This window comes from Salvelinus fontinalis, chromosome 38, assembly GCF_029448725.1.
Source record: "Salvelinus fontinalis isolate EN_2023a chromosome 38, ASM2944872v1, whole genome shotgun sequence".
NCBI classification, from domain to species: Eukaryota; Metazoa; Chordata; class Actinopteri; order Salmoniformes; family Salmonidae; genus Salvelinus; species Salvelinus fontinalis.
The window spans coordinates 15,108,377-15,132,754 of NC_074702.1; the positions used below are offsets into that span (position 1 = coordinate 15,108,377).

Sequence of the window (24,378 nt, forward strand, 5' to 3'; positions counted from 1 at the left end):
GAGGCATGGTTCACATCAGGCAATGGCTCTTGGGAATAGCAAACTCACATTTTGTGAGTATTTTTTATAGGGCAGGGCAGGTCTAACTAACATCTCCAATCTCGTCTCAATTTTTGTACTCAAGGTTAACTGACTCCTGACTCCAATTAGCTTTTAGAGAAGGCATAGGGGTTCACATACTTTTCCCAACCTAAACTGTGAATGTCTAAATTATGTGTTCAATATAGACAAGAAAAATACAATACTTTGTGTGTTATTAGTTTAAGCACACTCTGTTTGTCTGTTGTTGTGACTTAGATGAAGATCAGATCAAATGTTATGACCAATTTATGCAGAAATCAAGATAATTCCAAAGGGTTCACATACTTTTTCTTGCCACTGTATATAGTTCACATGAAGTTACAGTCAGCTTAGCTACAAACTATACAGCCACAGACTTCAGAGAAGCTTGGACACAATAGATACAGGAGTGAACAGAAAAACAACCCCTATTAAAGACAACAAAAAAACTAGTCTAAACAATGGCTGTATGAAAGTTGAGTAACTGACCTACGTCTGTGACTGCCAGACATGGGACACAAGCTATTTTAAGTGCAAAGCAACAATGTCCCTACACAAGCAAGGCCTCTGAGCGTTCACTGTGCATACCAACCATTCACAAGATTCCCATCCACCTCATTTAGCCTAACCAGAGAGCTGCATTTGATTAACATCCACCCAGGATAAAGAATATATTTTTCAAACCAGACTTCACAGTTGGCTGTAACCACTGAGATAAAACTCATGTTCATTGTTGAGCTTTTCCAGCTGTAAAAATGATTGCTATTACCATGTTGTTACAAAGTGAATACTACACAGAGTCTATGAAGCAGATTTGTTTACACTCCAAATCTTAAACTACATTTTAGGCAGGTACCCTAGCGGTTAAGAGCATTGGGCCAAGAACCGAAAGGTCGCTGGTAATAATCCCCTAGCCGACTAGTTGAAAAATATGTTGATGTGCCCTTGAGCAAGGCACTTAACCCTATTTGCTCCTGTAAGTCATGTTGAATAAGACCACCTGCTAAATTACTAAAATATAAATGTACAGTAGGCTAACAGCATGATTCAATTCATCATCTCTGGTTTATAACACATGAAAATAATAGATATTTCAAATCAACATGACAGTTGGTGCAAAGGTTGGATTTTTTTATTCTTTAAAGTAATCAGTGTGGATATAAAGAAATGTTTCTATAAATATAATGTTTTTAGTAACAAACAAATGCAGAATAACAGAATGAAACATAATAGATGTCAAAGGCATGAACATGTTGTTTAATAGAGAGCCATCCATGCATTTAGGGTAAAATAACTGTCATGCATTTGACAAGAACATAACAGAAGATGTTTGAGGTGGGGAAAGATCACGGTGTCTTCCTTTATAAAGCCTAAAGACAGCTGCTCATCCTGCATGGTTAGCACCCACACACACGAGCATGTGTGCACACACAAACACAAGCACGCACTTAACCAGGAGAGAAATGACTCAGGGGTGAAAGGGGACTGCTTCAAGCTGCCACCTGGGACAATTGTAAAAAAAAAAAAAAAAAAAAAACGGCCACATTTTGCCAACAATTACCTTGTGGGGAATATTCATTTTCTGACTCTGATTACCCGTAGGTCTGAAAATTACAAAACGCACTGTCCTATCTCCTTCAATTATGAATTTGTTTTCAGTTTTTATAAGCCAATTATACAGCCGGCTGTAGAGTAGGCTACTGCGTATTTCAACTTGTTCATTAGTGAAGGATTGGTATTTCTGCTGTCTGTCTGTGAGAAAGCATTAGGGGTGCAGCTGATGTGTTATGTAACCCACCTCTGAGTCTGAGCTGTCTCTGTCCAGCATTCTGTATTCCCCTAGCCTGGTCCAAGACCTGATTGTGCTGTCCTGCCTACTCCTATGGTCCTTCGGGGATGGCAAGACAGCACAATCAGATCTGGGACCAGGCTAGTATTTCTCCTCAAAGTGCTCAAAAAGGTAAACAAAAGGCACAAACAAGGTGTGTCTGTTCTGTGTTAATAGGCAGCAAGGATATCTGAAACACATAAACAAAATGTTGAAAAGATCCTGCAAATGGTTTACTTTCATTCTATTAAAATATTTTGTTGTAATCACCAAAATATGGCTTTTAACTTTGGTGAAAGTATTCAGGCTAAATGTTCTCATCCTAGCTTAAAGTACTGTGGGTTATCAAAACATGTGTATTTGGAGGATTCATGTCATGTAGGCTACACAGTACATGTGCACACAATACCAAACCTATACCCACTTTCTTGTTATAAAAATGCTGACTGTACTTTTAACCCTCAAATCCAAGGCATTTAGAAATATGTTGAACACATAATCCCAAACCTATACCTCGTTTTAAAATACATGTTGATTGTATTTTTAACCTTCAAATCCCAGGCATTTAGAAATATGTTGAACACATAATCCCAAACCTATACCTCGTTTTAAAATACATGTTGATTGTATTTTTAACCTTCAAATCCCAGGCATTTAGAAATATGTTGAATAGAAGAGAACAGTTGGACAGAAAGAACAGCAGTATAATGGGGGATAAGGACCCACGAGGAAGCAATTGTTTTTCACAGAACTCTGCTGCTTAGAATAGAAACCATGTTCCGAGCCAGTCTACTGATCAAACACAGCTACAACCCTCTCCCAGCAGTGACCAAGCCAACTCAGGTCCTAAGACAACCACATCCTTAATGCTAAATGCTCAGGCAGCTGGCTCTTTATCACCAAGGTCCATTTCCATTATGCCCAAAGTGTCAAATAAATGTTGGTTTTAATAGAGGGAAACAACTAAAAAAGAGAATTTTGATCTTTAAATACAAATATATACTTACAAAAATCTCACAAAATGTTTTATGTACAATAGAAACATCATGTACCAATGAGTGTCTCTGCATGGCAATTAAGTCCAAAAACGATTATCATTCATTCAGTCTGTAAATAAACAGTTTTTTATGTGTGTGGGGGACACCCATCATAGGCTACAGTACATCCAGAGGTCTCACCCCACTCAGACCACTCACACCGTGGTCTCTCCCTGTCTGTTGTTAGCCAGTCTTGTATAAAACCTCTTCCAGGAGTTGAGGGTCTTCCCAGACCAGATCCAGAACCCGGACGTTATCCCCACGATCAGAGTCATGAGGTACTTGATCATGAAGACGGTGAAGTCGGGGCTCATGTTGGGGTGTGGGTGGGCCGGACAGGGCACGGCATACGTCTTACACGTCTGGCTGATCCACGTCCTCTCCCACTGCTCCCGGAAGGCCTGCTCGTAGAAGTAGCAGGCGATGACGATGGTGGCGGGGACGGTGTAGAGCACGCTGAAGATCCCTATCCTCACCATCAGCTTCTCCAGCTTCTCCGTCTTGGTGCCGTCGTGCTTCATGATGGTTCTGATCCGGAACAGAGACACGAAGCCGGCCAGGAGGAACGAGGTGCCGATGAAGAGGTAGACAAAGAGCGGTGCCAGGACGAAGCCTCGGAGAGCGTCCACGCTGTTGATGCCCACGAAGCACACGCCGCTAAGGACATCCCCGTCCACCTGGCCCACCGCCAGGATAGTGATGGTCTTAATGGCGGGCACAGCCCACGCCGCCAGGTGGAAGTACTGCGAGTTGGCCTCGATGGCTTCGTGACCCCACTTCATCCCTGCTGCCAGGAACCAGGTGAGGGCCAGGATGACCCACCAGATGGAGCTGGCCATGCTGAAAAAATACAACATCATGAAGAGGATGGTACATCCCTCCTTTTTGGTACCCTGCACCACAGTCCTAATGTCGTTGTCAAACCTGTCATTGCAAACCACCTTGTCCTCAAGGAGAAATCCAGCTATGTAGGCAATGGATACCATGGTATAGCAACCTGATAGGAAGATAATAGGACGCTCAGGGTAGCTGAAGCGTTTCATGTCCACCAGATAGGTTAGAACGGTAAATAACGTGGATGCACAACATAACACGGACCAGATTACTATCCATATACTGGCGAATTTTAACTCTTCCTCGCTGAAGTACATCATTCCGTTAGATTTCTTTGGCTCGCACGGTGCGCCACAGTCATCCTCACCGAGAAAACGGTAATTCAAATAAGTGGGTACTTTCAGCGAAGCCGGGCACTTGAACTGTCCTTTTACAATCCCAGTATCATGCGGAGGCTCCGTTACATCGGGGGTGGGATTGACCGGTGTGCTTTGACCCGACATATTCTGCCCGACGCACAGCTCGCCCGCTCCGTGAACCGGGAAAGACTCGCACACGAGCCTTTCCGGCCACTGAAAACCGAATTTGTTCATGAGCGCCTCGCAGCCCTGTCTCGCCCTCTCGCACAGTGACCTGCACGGGGGAAGCGCCTGCTCAAGCACGGTGCATACAGGCGCATACATGGAGCAGAGGAAAAACTTTAAATCAGGAGAACACTGAACTTTCACAAGCGGATAAAACTGGTGTACCTCGAGCCCTGCGTCCTCCTGGTTTGTGTGTCCTAGTAAATTTGGCATGATGGTCTCGTTGTATGCGATGTCCGTACAAAGTGGAATAGAAATCGGTTGGCAAAAGCCGTGCTCCGGAATAGACATTCCCCGGTCACCATACTGTCCATTTACCCTTATAGATCCTAAACCGATCAATAAAAACACCTGCAAAAATATACACAGTACTCTGTTGTAATCCATTGCGAAAGCATTATGCACCGCCACAGACATACTTTCTTTGCGGTTTCTTCCAAAACTAGCTAGCTCGCCAGCTAGCGAGAAACTACTTCCCCGCTCCCTTTCTTTGTTGGGTTTTTCTTTCCTTGTAAATGTACTCCCTTCCTGCGTAACTTTTGGTTGTTTTTGCTTCTCCCCGTCGTTGCGCAGAGATGTTGAAGGTCCCCCAAAATAAAAAAATATCGCTGACAGAATTTTGAGAAAAAAATCCGACCTACTATACACAACACACAGGTCCGGACTCCGCAACGTTCTTCTGCTGCTCTAGCTGCCCGACAAACCTGATAGCCTCTCTCTGCTCTGCGCCGTTGAAACCTGTTTCCAGCCGCCCTGCCGTCTCAGTGAGCCGTCTCTCTCTCCTCCATATGGAAAAAAGGGTTGGACTAACAGATGCAAGGTTTAGGGATCGTCTACAATTGCTCATCTTGTGTATGGCTCTCGATTTTTGACTGATGAGTTTCAATGTCTTAGTTCTATAGCCCGAAACAATATTAAATATTTTATATAAGAATTATGCCCTTATAAATAGGCCTATGATATTCTGAAAGCCACATCTAGGACTACTGATGGAAAAGGAAAGACTATTTTACAAATCTGACAGTAGGCCTGCTGTTTATATGAGCTAACCCTTTACCCTTAACTTCTATGTTCATTAAAACTGTGAGGTATTGACTCAGAGATATCCTATTAGACCTCCTCAAATAGCCTACTATTGCAACAGTCCAGACCCCTTGATATTACCATCCAGTAAAACTGTGTGTGACTGTAAAACACACTAAAGAAATGCCATGTGCTTTCCATATTACAAATGAGTATAGCCTAAATGGATATTTTAGAGAGAGAAGAACAACCAGCATCATTATAATCGGTCTCCCCTTTCAACCATAATGTCGTCTCCACCGTTAGGCCCTAGGGACAGGGATGAAAGTGGTTTGTCACCACGAGCCTTTGGGATCAGAGGGGTTTCAAACCCAGCTCCCACAGTGGTGCGCGCAGAGGGAACAGTGGGAGGGAGAGACACTGTCTAGAGGAGAACAGGAAGGAAACCGTGAGAGAGAAAAAGATAGAGAGAGAGACCCTGTGTAGAACACCAAAGGAAGGAAGAGAGAAACTCCACTACAGTGAGCTTAACAGGGCTGTCCTGCCCCCCTTGACTTTCAGAGAGTCTATCATCTCTCATTTGTCATCAACTGTACTGTACTGTACCTTACTGTTCACTAGAGATATATTAGATAATGTAAGGCTGTTTATTGAACAGTAACAGTATCATAACAACATAAATAATAATCAAATCAACTACTGTTGCAACCATTAATAACACTATGACCAGTTATAGCACATCAATAATATGATTAGGCCAAGAGATATGCATCAAAACGTATTTCTAGTTATCAACCTGTGGTTATGTGTGTGGTTATGTGTGTGGTTATGTGTGCACAGGAGTCACAGAGCACTCTCTATTGAGAATTCAAAACAACATGGCTCACCAGCTGAGGCCAAGCAAATACAGAGGATCCCTAATGTTAATCAGTCACCTAGGGATTCTGACTGGTTAGGAGGCATGTCTGTCAGTGGGACGGCGAGGGAGTCAATAAGTATGTAATATATCCTGGCATAAGAATGCAGTGAGACTTGGTTCTTCAAGCTACACCCTGCCAAGAGACACACAAACTCAAAATGACTTATGTTACTAAATGTCTTGTTTTAGGGATGGGTGTCTAGCCAAGTCTATTCAGTTTGGAATAAAGTTGTCCACAGCAATCAACGTTACAAAGACAAAGTTAAAACCTTGAGTCAGATTTGACCTTCATGCAGTTGATCTATGAGCCAACATTAAAGAGATAAACTGGAATTAACTATTGGAAATGCATTTTTTTGTGGGGAATTTTTTGGTGCAAAACAGTTTCAGAACCATTTATGACCACATGCAATAACCACAGAATAGAATAGAATGACCATGTTTTTCCAAAGAAACTTTAAAAACGTTATGAACATTACATTCTTACAGCAAACATTGTGTTGTTACAGGTTCCATGTATTTTTCTCCTACCTGTCTGTCACAGCAGTCATTATGACCCGGAGGTTGTTTGTTTTCATGTTATAAAGTATATCTGTTTAAGGACCAGTAGGCTTGAAAACTGTACTCATAAGTGAAGTTACATACTTCTTCATAGATGCATCCCAAATGGCACCCTATTCCCTATATAGCGCACTACATTTAACCAGAGCCAATAGGGCTGCAATTTAGGATGCAGACTTGGAGATGTTGTTGACCTATTGGTATGGTTTGAATCAGAGACATAACACCTTGGTGGGTGTCCAGAGAAAACACTGTTGTGGTAGAATACAAATAAGGACTCTGCAATCAGGCCAGTTCAGCTCACATCAAACAGGGACTGGTAATACAGGATAAATCACTAGAAACTGTTGCTGGTACAGTTGAGTAAATTATGCCTTAAAAAAACTAAGTACGGTACTTAGATCAATTCCAGGGATAACTCATTTCAGGAAGTAGCTAACTATGTAAATACTGATGAATAGGAGGACAAAGGCAACCAATATCCACACCAGCATGACCACACTAGATTGGAGTTGTGGTAGAATTAGTATGAAGTATGTAATACATGAGCTAACAACAGCTGTTTTGCATTGGTAGCTGAACACAGTTTGAAACATTAATAAACTTGATTTATTTCAGGTAAACCAACAATAAACAACATTTACAGAAGGACATTACATCTTCCATAATAACATTACATACAGGTCGTAACAAATAGGTAATGCAACAGCTATTCTACTATTATATTGTAAGTTTCAGTTTATAAAGTGACCGGTAACACTTCTTCTATGTCCGAAACCACTTGTGAAAAATGATGTATTTTCAGAGCATCATACAAAAAAAGAAAAAATAGATATGCAAGTGAAGCTTTTTTTGTAGTGTAAAACACCGATTCAGTGTTGAGTACAGCGGGGGTTGCATGTCTGCTTCCAAAACGCCTTTCCCAACATATACTGTACGTCTACGCAGTTAGGAAACTGACAAGGCCAAAAAATATACTGTATGTGTATATATCCATATATATTTAATACGAATCCTCTCTTTTATGGCGCTAAGGAGACACGAGTGACCCTGTATGTATGCAAACATAGTACAAGCGTCACTATTAAATTTTACACAAGGCATTTCCCCTCCCCTTTTATATACAGCCTAGTAAGACAGTTTATAACAAAGGATACAAAATGATTAAATATTGACATGTAACTCAAAATATGACTCGAAATGTACACATTCTGTAGCATGACCAGTATCAATATTAAGCCATTCCCCAATTCAGATTTAAATTTGTAAATTCATTTTTTTTAACATTTGGAAGTTGACCTTAACAAGCAAGAACCAATGGTAACATTAAAATGATAGTAGGCCCCATTCAATTGTTAATCATTTTGACCGTCACAGTGCTCAAATGTGCAATTTCACTACTTCTTTCCCAAGATGTCCCTTCATAGAGAAAATGCTTTTAATTCCCAAAGGAGAAAAAAAGAGCTTTCAGGAACTCAGCCCACGCAGGCAGGCAGGTAGTCCAAAACATATACAGTATTTTCATGTTTATGTGATATCGCAGGCAGGCGGCAAAGGAAGAAACTTCTGGGACACAAAGGCACAAAATAAAAAGGGGGAAAAAGAAAAGTGATATGCCACACACACAGAAAGCTGGAGAGTAACGTATCAAAACCAATGATTCAGCTGCTTAATACCTCCTGTATCCCATAAAGCCATGCAAGGCCGAGCAGAGCGAGCTGGGCCTTCTATCTCAGCACAGCTCTCTGATATTAACCCTCCTCTGTCACACTGCTTTAGTCACATTAAAACGCCACTCTAGATTATCCTCCCTTCCTCACTACCATGACACAGAATCACTTCTCACACCAGAAATGACACTGAAGTCCTATGAAATCACTTCAAGTATCTGTAGCAGGTCTCCTTAAAAAGTCTGTGCATCACTGGGGTTGGAAATTGGGGTCTGTTGGCTTATATTACGGTTGCCATGGAAGGGCACTGATATTTCTAGTCTGTGCAGGCAAGAGCATGTGATTAAGGACAACACAGGTACAAAAAGTGACATTTATAATAAGCTGGAATGTACAGTAGGGCAAATAGATTGAAAAAGTGCATTCTCAAAAAACTAATGACACAAGTCGTCACTATCACTGGGTTTCTCTGTCTTTGCCTCGCCTGCTCTATATCACACCAACCACCACTAGAGATGGTGGGACAATTAAAGCTGTACCATAACATGGACTTGGCCATATGGCGAATCATGTCAAAGCCTTCTACAAGACTCATTTCTTTTTAGTGTCTCCTCCTCCTCCTCCCTCTATGATAGACTAGCAGGCGAGGCAGGGGTGGAGAGGGACTGTGTGTGGCCAAGTGTCTACAGTGTAATACCTGTGACTGTCTCTCATGTGTTCTCATGTGTGTGTGTGTGTGTGTGTGTGTGTGTGTGTGTGTGTGTGTGTGTGTGTGTGTGCGCACACGTCTTTCTAAGGGTGTCAATGTGGATTAAGAAAACTAATCTCTCCTGATCGTCAGTGTGTGTCCATGATGTCTCACTCAGAACTCTCCTCCCCCTCCTCTACTTGTGAACAGTACAGGGCCATTCAGATTAGTGGTAGATTTCAAATCAATCCATAAAAGGGGAACCCATATTCTCCATGTTACTGGTCATTGCTATATTACCTAGCTCACACATGACTAATATGAGCAGATATTTTTACACAAAACAACACCCAGCTGAAAATCGAACACAAAGAGATCTTTGTACCAGCCAATGTAACATAGTACCCAAAGAAACAAAACTATTTGTTAGATCAATATCATATGATATCATAAAAAGTGCTCCATAAAATAATTGTATTAACGTGATAGCTGAGACAAACAGACGATGACGTAATCGTCTAATAACATTTGTGATGATGTCTGATATACAGTACATTACTGGATGGTGACGCTATCAAAGGACGTGAAGGAGAAGAGGATTGTCAGGGGTCGAAGTAACCAAGAGATCAAAATCCCACTGAGCCTATTGCCATTGTGTTTTACCATCTAGATACAGTGTACAACAGGATGCGGTATAGATTACAGTACCTCATGGCCTACATGGAAGCACCAATGAAAGGGTATTGCCCATGTTTGATGCACACGCAACCACACAGATATAACACACCCACACTGAGACGATCCACAGCGAATGTACCATATAACATGTGACTCTTCACGATGTCATCGACGCTCATTGCTTTGTGTGTATGCATTATCTCCAGCAGAGACTAACGGATTATTATCACCAATATCACTATTACAGTATTAGTACCATTGCTCTTATGATTATTATTGATTTGATGTCATTTGACTCTGGCCTGACAGTTACAGAGGAAGAACAGTTCAAAGTTAAAGAAAAACATTACTACTGCTTGTCATTCTCAGTTAAAGTTTGTGTTGTGAGTGTGAGTTAAACTGTCCAGTGGGTGTGTATCTGTGTTTGTGTACACGTGAGTTTGTGCATGCGTGCGTGAATGCATGCAACTGCAGCATGTTAGTGAAAGAATGTAAGCTTTCTTGGAGTCCGTGATATATTTTCTTAATATGAGTATACTGTACATACAAATATACATTCTTACACTGGTAGTTAGAAACACAAGCCACAGTATGTATCAATAGTATTGTAAAGACCCTTGATGATTAAGGGTATTGTAAATGTGTCAACGATATATGAGTATCATAACATTATAGAAGTCAACAAAAATGGCAAATTATAAAACTGAAATTGGAGGTGTCACCCACTAAAATGTATACACTCAGGCACACAAACACCACACACACACACACACACACACACACACACACACACACACACACACAGACACACACACAGACACACACACACACACACACACACACACACACACACACACACACACACACACACACACACACGGTTGGAAAGGTAATAAGTTAAAGAAACAGAAGAGGGTATGTGATCCCGGTGGCTCCTCCATCTCAGTGTCTTTGTCCTTCTCTCTTGGACTGACCACAGCAGCAACCTGAAAAACACAGACACAACATTTTTGAACATCTTGGCATAGTTCTGTTATAATCTCCACCCGGCACAGCCAGAAGAGGACTGGCCACCCCTCATAGCCTGGTTCCTCCCTAGGTTTCTTCCTAGGTTTTGGCCTTTCTAGGGAGTTTTTCCTAGCCACCGTGCTTCTATACCTGCATTACTAGCTGTTTGGGGTTTTAGGCTGGGTTTCTGTACAGCACTTTGAGATATTAGCTGATGTACGAAGGGCTATATAAAATAAAATTGATTGATTGATTAGTTTATCTGCCAAATGGAAATAAACTAATCACAGCTACCTTATTTCTGAACGACCCCTTTGGAGAGAAGTAGAGAGAGAGAGAAGTAGAGAAAGAGAAGTAGAGAGAGAGAGAAGTAGAGAGAGAGAGAGAGAGAAGTAGAGAGAGCGAGAGAGAGTTCAACAAAAATCTTAAAGATGTTGACGTCATCATTCTGCAGGAGACATGGTGTAGGGCTGACATTGTCACTCACTGTCCCACAGGCTACAGAGAGGTAATTCTGCCATCACAGAAACACAGCTCTGTCAATAGAGGCAGAGACTCTGGAGGACTGATCATTTGGTACAAATCCGAACTGCAAAATCTAATTGATCCCCTCAAAATTGGTAAATATCACATTTGGTTAAAACTGAAAAAATAACTTGTACTGACAGAAAAAGATGTGTTCCTTTGCGCAATATATATCCCCCCTCAGAATCCCCATATTACTCAGAGGAGATCTTCCCCACCCTTGAGGAAGAGACGTGCCATTTCCAGGCCCAGGGAAATGTGCTCATCTGTGGGGACACAAATGCGTGCACAGGAACACTACCTGATCTAATGACCACACAATGGGACAGCTTTATTACAGGCCATACTGTTTCTAACTGTCTTAATCTCCCCCATAGAAACAACAGTGACACCACTGTCAACAAAAACGGAAGGGATCTGTTGCAGCTCTGTAGAAGCCTGGGTCTGTACTTTGTCAATGGTAGGTTACGGGGGGACTCTTTGGAGAGATTCACTTACTGCTCACCTCTTGGCCACAGTACAGTAGACTATATGATTACAGACATTGACCCTTTCTCTCTCAGCTCATTCATTCACTGTCAAGCCACTAACACCTCTGTCTGATCACAGCCAAATTACGTTGTTCCTCAAAAGAACAGACATGGAAACAACCACACATTCACAGTCCAGTAAGCTGTACAACATCAGAAATTCATACAGATGGGCCCAAAACAGCACAGAAGAATATCAGAAAGCAACCAGTAACCAAAATATCCAAACACTCTTAGATAACTTTCTGGATACCACATTCACTCACAGTAAAGAAGGCATCAATCTAGCAGTAAAAAACATCAACTATATATTCAAGCAAACGGCAAAAGAAGCACAATTGAAATTGATAAAAAAACTAAACGAAAAAGATCACAGATGACAACTGGTTTGATGCAGATTGTAAAATCCGAAGGAAAAAACTTAGAACACTATCCAACCAAAAGCACAGAGAACCAAATAATGGTGAACTATGCCTTCATTACTGTGAGACTTAAACTCTATAAACGTACACTCAGAAACAAAAAAGCACAGTACAACAGCAAGCAGCTGACACTAATAGGAGTCCATAAACACAAACAATTAGAAAAAACTAAAACATCTAAACAAGAGGAATTAGCGATACAAATTGGTGACATATGGACAACCCATTTTAAAACACTCTACAACACCGTTCAAATTGACACAAACGCAGAACAACGCCAAATTCATGAGAAGTAGAATGGATTAGAAAAAGCTATAAAGGACAATCAAAATCCATTGGTGTCACGTTCGCTGGAATAATGGTCGGACCAAGGCGCAGCGTATGTAGAGTTCCACATATTTATTAGAAATGAAACTAAGAAAACACAAAAACAAATAAACAATAAACTAACAACGAACCGTGACTACTAAGATGCTACGTGCACTAACTCAAAACACAGTAACATAAACAATATCCCATTACCCACAGGTGGAAAAAATGCTACTTAAGTATGATCCCCAATTAGAGACAACGATTACCAGCTACCTCTAATTGGGAATCATACACAATCACCAACATAGAAAATAAACCTAGAACCCCACATAGAAAAGTACTGTACTGTAGCAATACTGCCAGACCCCAAAAATACTAAAATTATGATTTTTCAGAGAAGATCCAGATCTCAGGGAATTAGACCAAAGTTCTCAATTGGTAAAAAATATATAGAGTACTGCACACACTACAATTACTTAGGTATAAAAATAAGCTCAACTGGACACCTTAACCTGTTGGGGATGGGGGCGCTGTTTAGACTATTTATGCTAATGTGGCTAATTTTTTAAACGGCTTCCCACAAAATCCTTGATCGTACAATATGCATATTATTATTATTATTGGATAGAAAACAGTCTATAGTTTCTATAGGAGTTGAAATTTTGTCTCTAAGTGGAACAGAGCCCATTCTACAGCAATTTCCCTGACATGGAGTCAGATTTGAGAAACGTTGGCCACTTTTCTGAAGTCATTTAAACGGGCACTGTCGTTGCTATGACTATACGGACACTTCTTACGTCTTCCCCTGGATGCCTTTACGTGATGACGATTCCAACGGGCTCGATTGCTCGTTCACAGGCACTACAAATGAAAAAAACCTTTAGCTAGCAAGTCTTTTCTTGCTGCGTAACGCGCGTGGAAGACACCGACCCTCTCCTGTTCCAAGCATTAGTTTAGCCTGTTATATTTCTCCGGTCATCTTTTCACTCGTTATAGGAGTTACAAACATCACAAAGTAGTTAATTTAAAGCGTTTTATAGCAATTTATATCCGTTTAGTGCGATTTTGGGACATTTATTTTTGCAACGATGTGAAAAGTTGGGAACGCTTTTCAGTTCATCCCGAACGTAGTTGACATTTCCACATGGCAAGAGGACAGCTTTCCACCAAAAGACGATTTCTCCCAAGAAAGGATCCTTTGCCCAAGATACTGATGGAAGAACAGCTCAAGGTAGGACATTTTTATTATGATAAATCGTGTTTCTGTCGAAACATTTTAGTGGCTTAGGACGCCATGTTTTTTGACGTAGCTTCGCTTGGCGCAAACTGTATTGAAAAGTAAGGATAAATTAAAAAATGTAATAACGCAATTGTATTAAGAATTAAATTGTCTATCAATCCCTGTCCACCCTATATTTTTTAGTCACGTTTATGAGTATTTATGTATAAGAGTAGATCACTGTCTAAGTGGCGCAAGGACAAATTCTGACCAGCTGAGTTACATTTCACATTGTCTAACCATGATTTTGGTGGCTAAATATAAACATTTTCGATCAAACTGTATATGCATGTTGTAATGTGATGTTACAGGAGTGTCATCGGAAGAATTCTGAGAAGGTTAGTGAAAAAATTAATATCTTTTGGCGATGTTGACTTTTATCGCTCACTTTGGCTAGAATCAATGCTGGGCTGCTAATTGCTATGTGCTAAGCTAATATAACGATTTATTGTGTTTTCGCTGTAAGACACTTAGAAAATCTGAAATATTGTCTGTATTCACAGGATCTGTGTCTTTCGATTCGTGTATGCTGTGTATTTTTACGAAATGTTTGATGATTAGTAGTTAGGTAAACACGTTGCTCATTGTAATTATTCTAGTCCATTTGTGATGGTGGGTGCAATTGTAAACTATGCCATATACCTGAAATATGCACTTTTTTCTAACAAAACCTATCCCATACCATAAATATGTTATCAGACTGTCATCTAATGAGTTTTTTTGTTGGTTAGGGGCTATAAATATCTTAGTTTAGCCGAATTGGTGATGGCTACTGGTGTTGGTGGACAAATAAAAGATGGTGGAATATGCTAATGTGTTTTTAGGTAATAGATGTACATCTTTACATATTGTGTCTTCCCTGTAAAACATTTTAAAAATCGGAAATGTTGACTGGATTCATAAGATCTGTGTCTTTCATTAGCTGTATTGGACTTTAATGTGTGAAAGTTAAATATTTTAAAAAAATATTTTTTTTGAATTTCGCGGCACTGGTTTTTCAGTGGGGGGGGGGGGGGTGTGCCGCTAGCGCCACGCTGATCCTAGACAGGTTAATGAGGCAGTGAATGAACTGAGAGAGAAAGCACGCAGGGCATTCTACGCCATTAAAAAGAAAATTCAAATTGAAATACCTATTAAAATGTGTCTAAAACTAATTGAATATGTAATTGAACCAATTGCACTTTATGGCAGTGAGGTGTGGGGTCCACTTGCAAAACAAGATTTCATCAAATGGGACAAACAACCCATTGAAACCCTGCATGTAGAGATCGATAAGATTCTCCTACATGTCCAGAGGAAAACTACAAACAATGCATGCAGGGCAGAATTAGGCCAAAAAAAGAGCAATTCAGTTTTGGAAACATCTAAAATACAGTGACCACCTCTCATATCATTACCAAGCCCTGCAATGCCAAGAGCTGAGCAAAGAAAAGAGTTCCCTCATCCAGCTGGTCCTGGGGCTGAGTTCACAAACTTGTTCTACTAACACACTGAAGCCTCAGGACCAGAACATCCAATCAATCAGGATAAACCAAATTACAACACAGTCAAAACAAAACTACATTGCTTATTGGGAAACACAAGCACAAGCACAAAGCAAAATGCAGTGATATCTGGCCCTATATCGACAGTACACCGTGGCTAACTATTTGACAATGGTTACTGATCAAAAATCAGAAAAACCTTGACAAAGTACAGGCTCAGTGAGCACAGCCTTGCCATTGAGAAGGGTAGACACAGGAAAACCTGGCTCCCTGTAGAGGAAAGGCTGTGCAACCACTGGACAACAGCAGAACCTGAGACGGAGCTGCATTTCCTGACAAAATGTGGAAAATATAAAACAATTAGAGAGTGTCATTTTGTCACGACTTCCGCCGAAGTCGGCTCCTCTCCTTGTTCGGGCGGTGTTCGGCGGTCAACGTCACCGGCTTTCTAGCCATCGCCGCTCCATTTTTCATTGATCCATTTGTTTTGTCTTGTTTTGCACACCTGGTTTGCATTTCCCAATCACACTGCATGTATTTATTCCTCTGTTCCCCCTCATGTCTTTGTGTGATATTGTTTGTGTTACGTGTCATGTTTGACGCGCCAGACTGGTGTTAGTTTTTTGTCACGAGGTATGTTTATTTGTTTGAACATAATTATTGTGACTGTTTGCGCGTTTTGCACTTTTGCCAATTGGCTGGAGGTTTTGGCGCAGTGGCGTCCGTCTGTTGGTTTCTCCTGCCTCAATAAAGTGTGCGCCTGTTCACAACTCTCTGCTCTCCTGCACCTGACTCCGCTACCAGTACGCACACCTATGACACATTTCCCCAAATTTGAAACCCTTATTCAAGGTTTCAAAGACCTCTCTGATGAGAGTAGGCTACTCGTCCTGTTGGGGAAGGACGCAGAGAGCTGTGGGTTGGCAGCGCACTACATTGCTGCATGCCATAAGTTGAGGGACAGTGTCTGACAGACCAATCAACCTGCACATGTACTCTACTGTATGCTTATTGTTATTGTTCAATGTATGGTTATTTTGACCATTGGTTATTGTTGTTACTGTTGTCCCGTTGACAATTTTGATTCTCATTATTTTCATATTGCAAATATCCAAAGTAAGCTTTGGCAATATGTACATTGTTACGTCCTGCCAATAAAGCAAATTGGAGAGAGAGAGAGTGAGAGAGAGCGCGAGCTAGAGAGAGACAGAGAGAGAGAGCGCGAGAGAGCGCGAGAGAGCGCGAGAGAGCGCGAGAGAGCGTGAGAGAGAGCGTGAGAGAGACAGAGAGAGACAGAGAGAGCGAGAGAGCGAGAGAGCGAGAGAGCGAGAGAGCGAGAGAGCGAGAGAGCGAGAGAGCGAGAGAGCGAGAGAGCGAGAGAGCGAGAGAGCGAGAGAGCGAGAGAGAGAGAGAGAGAGAGAGAGAGAGAGATAACCCAGTAGACCTGGCTGGCTTGGAGCGCTCCTCTAATCCCCTTCTTTCTTTCTTGTGACCATACTGCAATAATAAATAATGCATGTCTCTCCCTGTGTCCCCTCTCTCTCTCTCTCTCTCTCTCTCTCTCTCTCTCCCCCTTTCTCTCTCACTCTTTCCCCCCTCTTTCTTTTTCTCTCTCTCTCTCAGCCTTTGGAAGTTCATTCCCAGTGGATGTGAGGCAGTCTATGCCAGGAATCTGAAGACTTGGATGGACGCCTCCTTTATCTGCTGCTCATACAGCTCTCTGACTCAAAAACACATACAGGCGGTGTAGGAATGTGGGTGTGTTAGTGTGTGTGTGTGTGTGTGTGTGTGTGTGTGTGTGTGTGTTTGTATGAGAGAGAGGAGAAAGAGGGAGAAAGAGAAGTAGCGAGACGATGAGTTTTACGTCAGGTTGAATGGTTTAAAGCAGGGATAGAGTATGGAGTCTTGTTAATGTCAAAAAGGACACTGCGAGATGAACAGAGTGGACATAGGACAGAAACAGAGAAAAGGGGATACACAGACAGAGAGGAAAGGAGAGAGGATGTGGAGCTGAAAAGTTCAAGGTCACAAAAGCACTACCCTTCATCTCTCTCTCTTTCTCCACCTCAGGGTGAGTTATTGGATGGCAGGTCGTGAGGCCCACACAGAGGGATCTCTGTCTCCTCCCTCTCTCATTTTGCTCTCCTCCCTCTCTCATTTTGCTCTCCTCCCTCTCTCATTTTGCTCTCCTCCCTCTCTCATTTTGCTCTCCTCCCTCTCTCATTTTGCTCTCCGCCCTCTCTCATTTTGCTCTCCGCCCTCTCTCATTTTGCTCTCCGCCCTCTCTCATTTTGCTCTCCTCCCTCTCTCATTTTGCTCTCCGCCCTCTCTCATTTTGCTCTCCGCCCTCTCTCATTTTGCTCTCCGCCCTCTCTCATTTTGCTCTCCTCCCTCTCTCATTTTGCTCTCCGCCCTCTCTCATTTTGCTCTCCTCCCTCTCTCATTTTGCTCTCCGCCCTCTCTCATTTTGCTCTCCTCCCTCTCTCATTTTGCTCTCCTCCCTCTCTCATTTTGCTCTCCTCCCTCTCTCATTTTGCTCTCCTCCCTCTCTCATTTTGCTCTCCTCCCTCTCTCATTTTGCTCTCCTCCCTCTCTCATTTTGCTCTCCTCCCTCTCTCATTTTGCTCTCCTCCCTCTCTCATTTTGCTCTCCGCCCTCTCTCATTTTGCTCTCCTCCCTCTCTCATTTTGCTCTCCGCCCTCTCTCATTTTGCTCTCCTCCCTCTCTCATTTTGCTCTCCTCCCTCTCTCATTTTGCTCTCCTCCCTCTCTCATTTTGCTCTCCTCCCTCTCTCATTTTGCTCTCCTCCCTCTCTCATTTTGCTCTCCTCCCTCTCTCATTTTGCTCTCCTCCCTCTCTCATTTTGCTCTCCTCCCTCTCTCATTTTGCTCTCCTCCCTCTCTCATTTTGCTCTCCTCCCTACAGTATCATATACTCTTTAAGTCAACAATGGAATGTGTTGTTTTTGGGGCCTGATTTAGTAAGAACAGATGTAGGGTTCCAGTCCTGTGGGATGAAAAAGTACTGAAGATGAGTGCGTGTGAGTGTGTGTGAGTGAGTGTGTGTTTGTGTGTGTGTGTAGGGGGTTCCTCTTAAGGAACCAGATGGGTAGGATTTGTAGGGCGTGGCCATGTCCAATAGGGCCAGCTGTTGTCTGTCATACAATGGTGAATAGACAGAGACCCCTCCCCCCACACACACAATGACATCATTAAGAAGGGAAAGTGCTTAGTGCTAGGTGGTGGGTGGTGGGATGTTTAACAATGGAGAGAGAGAGAGAATAAGAATGGGGGTTGGGAGCAAAATGGAGATACCAGTAATGGTAGAGGTGACTAATTAAAAAAAAAACACAAGCTAACCTCTCTCTCTCTCTGATCACCCTTCCCCCTCCACTCGCCCACAACCGCGTTTGTAGCCTGCTCCCCCTTTTCTCCCCACTCCCACCTCTCCCCCACATGCCAGTCTATCTGAGGCCATGTTCAAATATCAGCACAGTTCTCCTCTAGATGTTCATCGGGCAGCCAGTCAGTCTTGCAGTGAGCGGGTCGCTCCCCAGACAATCCCCTCATCTACACACACACACCTTTCATCCGTTATATCTGCCTGATCAAAGAGCCTGTCACTACCGTGAAGCAGCAGCTCTGGAAATACTAATAACCCCAGATGAACACCTCAGAGAATGGAGACAAACCTCTCAGGTGTTGCAGAATACTAACACACTTCAAATAAGCCTAAGTAGCATATCAACACCATGGACATAATAATGTAGACAAAAAACACTGAGGGGTTTTAAAACAGTCAAATACTTCAAATAGGCCTAACTAGCTTATCAATAAGTATGTTTACATGCACACTAATAATTTAGATTATGCATTAGTCATGTAAACACCTTGCTCTGCTAAGCTTAATCGGCGTACGTTCAAAATCATAGTAAGCATACGCCGATTAAAACACCTGGTGTTCTGAGCAATCTTTCAAATGATTAGGACATGTAAAAAAAAGGCCTTAATCGACGTTCCGGCGGTGTATTTGGTCTGGGCATACGCTAGCACCAGCCCAGCGAACCTCCCTCGTTAGCACAAGTGAAGTCAGTTTGGAACAACTGTATGTATGTGTCTTAGAAGTAGTTTTCACATACAAACATTATATGTCCCAACTCAGAATCAAAAACGTTTATTTTGATTGGTGATTTTCTGCATTTATCAGAGTCCCACCAGTAGCCTGATTTCAAATGTGTCCATGTTAACAGTATTATTAGGGAAATCGATTTTCTTGCAAAGCATGTAAAGGTTTTAATCAAACTATTATATTAATCTGACTATCCACAATAATCGCAATACTGTGTGCAAATAACCGTACTCAATTACATTTTTACAGGTCTCTTTTTACAATTTGGTTCTAAATTCTACAGAATAATATCAATCCAAAACACCCTGAATTAACAGGAGTTTCTCTACATTGGTAGTCAGGCAAGCTTGACTGAGGCAGGCTGACACCCCCTGCCTACTGTCCCTCCAGAGGTCACGCCCTCTGACCCCTAACTCCCACAGCGGTCCCGTCATGTCTGATCCCGGGGTAATGAGGTGCGTCAGCCCGCCATTAAACATCACTCACACAACACCCTCAGCTGAGACAGCCCTGATGCTTTAACAAACTGTTTTATGTGCTGGGCTATAAACTGTGTGTGTGGGTGTGTAGGTGAGTGTGTGTTTGTGAATTGAGAATTTGGAGCGATTTGAATTAAAACAAATCATTTCCATTTCTTTAAAGCACAGGTTTAATTAAAAACCCCAAAGGTTCCTTATTGGATGTAGACTGGACTTAAAAGTTTCCCGTCATTAGAATGACAGGAATGCTGTGTTATGGCTACTGCTGTGTTGGGTTGCCATGGCTACTGCAGACTTCACTGGTCTTACATGAGCAGCCGTTTCCAGTGTACTTGTAACAATAATTAAACATTTAGAATGCCTAAATCATACACTCTCTCTCTCACACACACAGTCAAATCATCCCAGAGTCGTGGGTTCCGTCGGTGGTTTGCAGATAGTTTTCTCTGCTTTAACAGACTAACAGAAATCTCCCCACCTGTTTGCTTGGAGGAATGCCCTTTACATGTACATTTATTTAACAAGACATGGAGCTTGTCTGTGGTGGTTTTTCTGGTAGGGTTCCAGCCATGGTTTATCACTAATAAAAACAGTGTGAGTACCAGAGCCAGTCAGGCAGGGCAGCCTAATGTTTACCAGTCTATAATCCTATAGCCTGTCTCAGTACTACGCTCCCTTCATTAAAACAGCACTCTACATATCCATACACCCCTGCCTGCCAGGCTAAACATGACTGGGCCTAATGAAATATGAGAGAGAGAGAGAGAGAGAGAGAGAGAGAGAGAGAGAGAGAGAAAGAGAGAGAGAGAGAGAGAAAGAGAGAGAAAGAGAGAGAAAGAGAGAGAAAGAGAGAGAAAGAAAGAGAGAGAGAGAGAGAAAGTGAGAGAGAGAGAGAGAAAGTGAGAGAGAGAGAGAAGTGAGAGAGAGAGAAAGTGAGAGAGAGAGAGAGAAAGTGAGAGAAAAAGAGAGAAAGAGAGAGAGAAAGAGAAAGAGAGAAAGAGAGAGAGAAAAAAAGAGAGAGAGAGAGAGAGAGAGAGAGAGAGAGAGAGAGAGAAGAGAGAGAAGAGAGAGAAGAGAGAGAGAAAGAGAGAGAAAGAAGAGAGAGAGAAAGAAAGAGAGAGAAAGTGAGAGAGAGAGAGAGAAAGTGAGAGAGAGAGAGAGAAAGTGAGAGAGAGAGAGAGAGAAAGTGAGAGAAAAGAGAGAAAGAGAGAGAGAGAGAGAAAGAAAAAGAGAGAAAGAGAGAGAGAAAGAAAAAGAGAGAAAGAGAGAGAGAAAGAGAAAGAGAGAGAGAGAGAGAGAGAGAGAGAGAAGAGAGAGAGAGAGAGAAGAGAGAGAGAGAGTGAAGAAAGAGAAAGAGAGAGAAAGAGAGAGAGAAAGATGAGAGAGATGAGAGAAGTAGGAGAGAGAGAGAATGTGAGAGAGAGTGTAAGTGAGAGAGAGAGAATGTGAGAGTGAGAGTGAGAAAGTGGAGATAAGAGAGAGAGAAGTGTAGAGAGAGATAGTGTGAAGAGAGTGAGAGAGAGATGAGAGTTAGTGTGGAGAGAAGTTAGAGTGAGGAGAGTGAGTGAAGTGAGTGTGTTGTGTGTAGGTTGTAGTTGAGTGAATGAGTTTAGATTGAAGTGAGAGAGAGAGAGAAAGAGAGAGAGAGAGTGTGAGAGTGAGAGTTTGTGTGTTGTAGTGTGTGAATGAGTAGGTGTTGTGTGTTGTGTGTGTGTGTTAGTTGTGATGAGTTTGTGTTTGTTTTTGTGTTGTTGTTGTGTGTGTTGTTGTGTGAGTTTTTTGTTTTTGTTTGTGTTTTTGTTTGTTGTGTGTTGTTTGGTTGTGTGTGTTTGTTTGTTGTGAGTGTGTGTGTGTTGGAGTGTGTGTGTTGGAGGTGTGTTGTTTGTGTTGTGTTGTGTTTGTGTTTTTTGGTGAGTGTTGGGTAAGAGAGAGTTGTGGGTTTGTTGTGTTTTGTTTGTGTTGTGTTTTGGTTGTGTTTTTTGTGTTTGTTTTTGGTTTGTGTGTTTGTGTTGTTTGTGTTGTTTGTGTTGTTGTGTTTTGGTTTTTTGTTTGTGTTGTGTTTGTTTTTTGTGTTGTTTTGTTTGTGTGTTTGTTTGTGTTTTTTTTGTTAGTTTGTTTTTGTTGTGTTGTGTTGTGTGTTGTGTTGTTTGTTTTTTTGTTGTTTTGTGTGTTTGTTGTGTGTGTTGTTTTGTTGTTTGGTTGTTGTGTTTTTTTTGTTTTTGTTTTGTTTTTGAGAGTGTGTTTGAGAGTGTGAGTGGTTTGTGTGTGTTTGGTGTTGTTTGTTTGTGTTTTGTTGTTTTTTTGGAGTTGTGTTGTGTTTTGTTGTGTGTTTTGGGTTTGTGTGTTTGTGGTTGTGTGTGTTGTTGTGTGTGTTGGTGAGAGTTTGGAGAGAGAGAGAGAGGAAGTGTTGTTTTGTTGTGTTGTGTGTTTTTTTGTTGGTTTTTGGTGTTTTGTTGTTTTTGTGTTGTTTTTTTTTGTGTTTTGTTTTGTGTTTGTTGTGTTTTGTTGTGTGTTGTGTGTTTTGTGTTTGTGTGTTTGTGAGTGAGTGTGTTGTTGTTTGTGTGTTTGTTTGTGTTTGTTTGTTGTGTTTGGTTGTTTTGTTTGTTTTTGTGTGAGTTTGTGTGTGAGAGTTGTTTGTTTGATGTGTGAGTGATTGAGTGTGTTGTGTTTTGTTTTTGTTTGTTGTTTTTTGTGTTTTAGTTGAGTTTGTGGTTGTTTTGTTTTTTTTTTGTTTTGTTTTTTTGTTTGAGTTGAGTGTTGTTGTTTTTTTGTTTGTTGTTTGTTTAGGGTGTTTTTGTTTTTTGTGTGAGGAGTTGTTTTGTGAGAGTTGAGAGAAAGAGAGAAGAGAGAAGGAGATTGTGAGGTGTGAGAGTTTTGAGAGAGAGAGAGAGTGAGAGAGAGAGAGAGAGAGAGAGAGAGAGAGAGAGAGAGAGAGAGAGAGAGCACGAGCAAGAGCTTGAGGAAATGTTTGTATCTAACCTTGTCGGGACACACAAATGATTCCCATTCAAAATCTTATTTTCCTTAAACCCTAACCCTAGCCCCAAGCATAACCCTAAACCCCAAATCCAATTCTTACACTAATATACTTTTTCCTTGTAGGGGACTTACTTAGTGGTGGATGGGAGGTAGCCTAGTGGTTAGAGCGTTGGACTAGTAAATGAAAAGCTGCAAGATCAAATCCCCGAGCTGACAAGGTAAAAAACTGTTGTTCTGCCCCTGAACAAGGCAGTTAACCAACTGTTCCTAGGCTGTCATTGAAAATGAGAATTTGTTTTTAACGGACTTGCCTAGTTAAATAAAGGTTAAATAAAAAAATGCCACCAGTTGGTCAAATTTGTGTTAGTTTAATACTGTTGTGGGGACTTCTGGTTAAACACGTCCAACACACACACGCACACACACACAGAGAGACACAGACAGAGGTTTGTAGAAGGGGTTGAGGGGTACAGGAAGCAGCCACTCCACCTTCAGGCCCCCGGCTGTCACATGACATGCAGATTCCAAAGGTAATTGGCCGATGACCCACACGCTGGTGGGTATATGGGAAAGTTGTTTTATTCCAGCACTGGCTTAAGACTCTCACACGCTATCTCCCTACCTCAGAACAGTCAGAGGCACCATGCATGGGCTAGCTAGCTGACTAGTGAGGATAACACAGCTACACACAGCTGTCTCTGTTTCTCTCTCTCTCTCTCTCTCTTCTCTCTGGGCAGAGGGGATAAGTTAACCAGTTCCTGTGTGTGTGTTTGTGTGTGTGAAGATGTGAGGCAGTGGAGGTGAGGGGTTTGTTCGGTAGCTAGATCTGTGGTGGCACAATTGCAGAAAGGAAAACGTTCTGGGGTGGGTTTCCCGAAAACTTTGTTGCTAATGTGGTAGTTTTAAAAGACTACAGAGGGAAGAAGAAAACAAATTCTTAGGTGAATGCTATGCACTAAAGGACTAACTAACTCACCTTCTCCTTTCTTTCTCAAGAACGTTCTCTGTTGGTCTCCCCAGAAGAAGAGGGTCTATTCTACATATGGATGTGTTTTCTATTTCCTCATGTCCTGGCACCACAACCCCACTGTTGAACATCTTCCATGTCAGCACCTCAAATACAGCCAGAGTAGCACGTCTTGTCTCTCAGACACACATTGAGCACATATGCACTGCATACGGTATACACATGCACACACACACAACACACACACACACACACACACACACACACACACACACACACACACACACACACACACACACACACACACACACACACACACACACACACACACACACACACACACACACACACACACACACACACACACACTATGGAGTAGTCAG

The 24,378-nt window shown here is 41.9% G+C and overlaps 2 protein-coding genes across 3 annotated transcripts in view; both read right to left on the bottom strand.

Annotated features, from left to right (window-relative positions):
• Positions 1–1,170: 1,170 nt before the first annotated feature.
• LOC129837427 (frizzled-1-like) lies at positions 1,171–7,340 on the bottom strand. Its single transcript, XM_055903576.1, has one exon. The coding sequence runs from the start codon at positions 4,758–4,760 to the stop codon at positions 3,081–3,083; it is 1,680 nt and encodes a 559-aa protein (XP_055759551.1). The 5' UTR covers positions 4,761–7,340; the 3' UTR covers positions 1,171–3,080.
• Positions 7,341–7,432: 92 nt separating this feature from the next.
• LOC129837428 (cyclin-dependent kinase 14-like) overlaps positions 7,433–24,378 on the bottom strand; it is a 208,231-nt gene continuing 191,285 nt past the window's right edge. For both annotated transcript variants that reach the window (XM_055903578.1, XM_055903579.1), the window contains one exon: positions 7,433–10,868. The gene's annotated coding sequence lies outside the window, so the exon portion shown is untranslated. The remainder of the gene's footprint in view (positions 10,869–24,378) is intronic.

Bases quoted from the DNA above. Each gene is read 5' to 3' on its own strand.
- LOC129837427 (XM_055903576.1), bottom strand. From the start codon at position 4,760: ATGTCTGTGGCGGTGCATAATGCTTTCGCAATGGATTACAACAGAGTA.